Source organism: Rana temporaria, chromosome 1 (assembly GCF_905171775.1).
Source record: "Rana temporaria chromosome 1, aRanTem1.1, whole genome shotgun sequence".
In the NCBI taxonomy this organism is placed as follows: domain Eukaryota; kingdom Metazoa; phylum Chordata; class Amphibia; order Anura; family Ranidae; genus Rana; species Rana temporaria.
This window is the reverse complement of record NC_053489.1, coordinates 641,294,422-641,298,138: the sequence shown is the minus strand read 5'-3', so window position 1 is coordinate 641,298,138 and position 3,717 is coordinate 641,294,422. Positions and strand designations below refer to the sequence as shown.

General features: G+C 46.1%; 1 gene segment (V, D, J or C); it reads left to right on the top strand.

Annotated features, from left to right (window-relative positions):
- The first annotated feature begins 361 nt into the window (after window positions 1-361).
- Window positions 362-1,056, top strand: LOC120924487. The segment is given in 2 exon segments: window positions 362-535; window positions 653-1,056. Coding segments are annotated over 2 exon segments (438 nt in total).
- The last annotated feature ends 2,661 nt before the right edge of the window (window positions 1,057-3,717 follow it).

The window sequence follows — 3,717 nt, the reverse complement described above, 5'->3', positions numbered from 1 at the left end:
GATGAACCTTACAAGCTTGTGTTCATCCGTGACAAAATCTGCATGTATACAGTGATTTCCTATGATCGTCAGCTCCATCTAGTGGCCATAATGTGGTATTTTTCTTACAGCGATATTTCAGAAAAGAATACAGCATTACGGCCATTAGACTTGAGATCATATCAAATCACTGTATTAAGAAAAATACGTCCAGACTTATTCAAGGGTGGGCAATGCTTCTCACATCCATCCATTAATTGTTTTATAATTGTTCCCCTTCGTTGAGATGAACAGTGGTGAGTATAATGTGTTAGTGTGATCAGATGTAGATGAGATCCACTGGAGTGTTTCTATCACAGATCACTGATCTGAGAATTCTAATTTCCATCTCCCCGGTATTTGCATACACAGTGTGTGGGGGGAACACCTCCCCTGTCACTCTCTCTATATATCTCATTGTACAGGAGACGTCTTCTAGTTTGGATCTGACCCTCCAGAAACATCAAGATGATTTCTCCCAGTTATCTGCTGGCTGTCATCTTCATTTCTATTCAGGGTGAGAGATGAGGCTCCTTCCATCATCCTCTGCACATACATCTATACATTGTACAATAAATACACACATCAGGATTGATAGGAAATCAATAATCAATATGTCTCTTCCCATCCTCAGGATCCTGTGGAGAGATTGTGATGACTCAGACTCCGGATTCTAGCTCTGTGTCCCCGGGACAGACAGTCACCATCACATGTACATCCAGTTCTTACACTGGCAATGCTATAGCCTGGTACCAACAGAAATCAGGAAAGTCTCCAACACTTCTCATCTACAATGCAGCCACCCGACACACAGGAGTCCCAGGCCGGTTCTCTGGTAGTGGTGATGGATCTTTTTACACTCTGACAATTACCGGTGTGACTGAAGCTGATGATGGAAAATATTACTGTCAGCAGGGTTATGATTCCTCTCACACAGTGATACAGAGCCGTACAAAAACCTCCTTCCTCTTTTATAAAGAAACACAATCACAGATGTCATCACTGGAACATTCATGTGAATAAATCTAATAAATGGATTGTTACTGTTAGTAAGAGAACTGATAATCCTGATGGGACCTTTAATAAATAGGGACAGAGAATTCCTCGGGGACATTGGTGGATTAGAACTCTGAGCTCCTCATCAAATAGAAGTAAAGTTCTGGTCCTTCCAATATATCCTGGTAATATCATCAATCAGGAAAGTCTCCAGGACTTCTCATTTATAGGCCTTTCTTTTCTAAATTCCAGCTTCCCAATGTACCAATATATCATTAATGTACCTCTGTTGCAGAAAGGAGACAGCTTCTCATTTCCCCAGTGCCAGCAATGGTGTGGGTGAAATTTGGCTGTGAAGCGGCTTCCATTCCCATCAAGGGAATAGAGAACATGCTCTCTTTTTGGCTCGTCGAGTTTCTCGACGAAAATGTACATACGACCGGTTTCCTCGGCAAAAAAATATCTCCCAGCAAGTTCCTTGCTGGTTTTTGCCCAGAAACTCGGTTGTGTGTACGAGGCCTCAGGCCTCGTTCACACGTGCGGCTGTTCTGCCGCTGTTAAAAGCATGTTTTATTATTTTGAAATTGCAAGACTCCAGGCACAGCGATCACTTGTAGTTGTACATTGCGATTAGCAGTGTTTACATGCGGCTGCGTTTAGCTGCGGTGGAACATTCTCGCCATTTCTGATGTGCTTCTTGTTGTTTTTCTTTCCTCGTTGCTGCTGCTATCCGCAGGAGAAATAGTACACTGCGATTACCTGCGGTTATGTGCAGATAGCTGCGCTAAATCGTTCCTGGACGCAAATTTATTTTTCTATGTAACAAAACCGTCGCTAAATGCAGTGTGTGAATGGGACCATAGGAAAGCATTGTGAGAGTTTAGGTAGATAATTTACTATTCCTAAAAGACATATCTGGCCATTATTTTGCCACCAAATCCCAGACAGGCTGTGTTCAGATCCAGCTCAAGATTCACCTGAACCTCAGCCATATCCTTACACTGGATCACATACCTGCAAAATCTATATCTGTGTAACATGCTTACTGATCTTCCCTACCTTATCCTTATTATACATAAAAAATGGACTGATACTGCCATCTACTGGTGGTCTATGTTTTTTTTTTCTTTTTCTAATTGCAGTGACAAGAATATGCTCAGTATGGCCCAGATTCACAGAGTGTGGGCGCACATTACGCCACCGTAGCGCAAATGCCGTACGCCACGACGGCATAGCGCGGAGAGGCAAACATTGAATTCAGCAAGCCAGTGCTCCCAACGCTGCGCCAGCGTGGCATAGGATTCGAAGGCGTAGGCTGGCGTAGGTGGAAGTGGGCATGACCCATGCAAATGAGGCGTGACCCATGCAAATGAGGGGCCGAGCGCCAGACAGATTAGTATTACAAACTGCGCCTGCGCCGTGACGTGGACGCATCCCCCTGCGCCTGCTCACAACCACGTCGGAACAACTGCCTAAACTACGCCGGATCACTTTGTACGGCGTGAACGTAACCTACGCCCAGCCAGACAAACGTCCAATGTAAAATACGCCGGCTTGTGTTCCGTGGTGCAGACCTTTGCATGTCTGCTGCTGGGCTGCGCCTCCTTTAATGGGGAATAACTTTACGCCGGACGTACAACTTACGCGCACCTTGCGTAGCCTGCGTCGGGCGCACACAGGTTCGTGAATCACCGTATTTCCCTCATTTGCATGTTTGAATGGCTAATCAATGGGAGCGCCACTATGCTCCCAGCCTAAATGTGCGCCCACTCTACGCCGGCATAAGCAAGATACATCGGCGGGGTGTAGCCTGGTTTTAGGCGCATATCTGTTTATGGCCTATGTATTTTTCCCAGTTTGGTGTTAGGGATTTTGTACATTGGGCTTAAAAAACACGACTTATACAGACATTCAGGGCCAGATTCTCAAAAGAGATATGCCGGCGTATCGCCTGATACGCCGTCGTATCTCTGAGTCCGCCCGTCGTATCTCTGAGTCCGCCCGTCGTATCTATGCGCCTGATTCATAGAATCAGTTACACATACATAACCATTAGATCCGACAGGCGTAAGGCTCTTACGCTATCGGATCTTAAATGCAATTTTTTTTTTCGCCGCTAGGTGTCGCCGACGTCGTTTTCCCGATCGAGTATGCAAATTAGCAAAATACGCAAATTCCCGAACGTACGCCCGACCGACGCAGTGAAGTTACGACGTTTACGTAAGATTTGCGACGCGTAAAGTTGCCCCTGCTATATGAGGCGCAACCAATGTTAAGTATGGCCGTCGTTCCCGCGTCGAAATTTCAAAATTTACGTTGTTTGCGTAAGTCGTCCGTGAATAGGGCTGGACGCCATTTATGTTAACGTCGAAACCAATGACGTCCTTGCGACGTCATTTAGCGCAATGCACGTCGGGAAATTTTAGGGACGGCGCATGCGCAGTACGTTCGGTGCGGGAACGCGCCTAATTTAAATGATCCACGCCCCCTACCCGGATCATTTGAATTAGGCGGGCTTGCGCCGGAGGATTTACGCTACGCCACCGCAACTTTACAGGCAAGTGCTCTGTGAATCAAGCACTTGCCCGTAAAACTTGCGGCTGCGTAACGTAAATGAGATACGTTACGCCGCCGCATTTTTAAGCCAGTCTACGAGAATCTGGCCCTCAGAGTTTTTATTTTTTCCACCTGTAGAAGGACCTC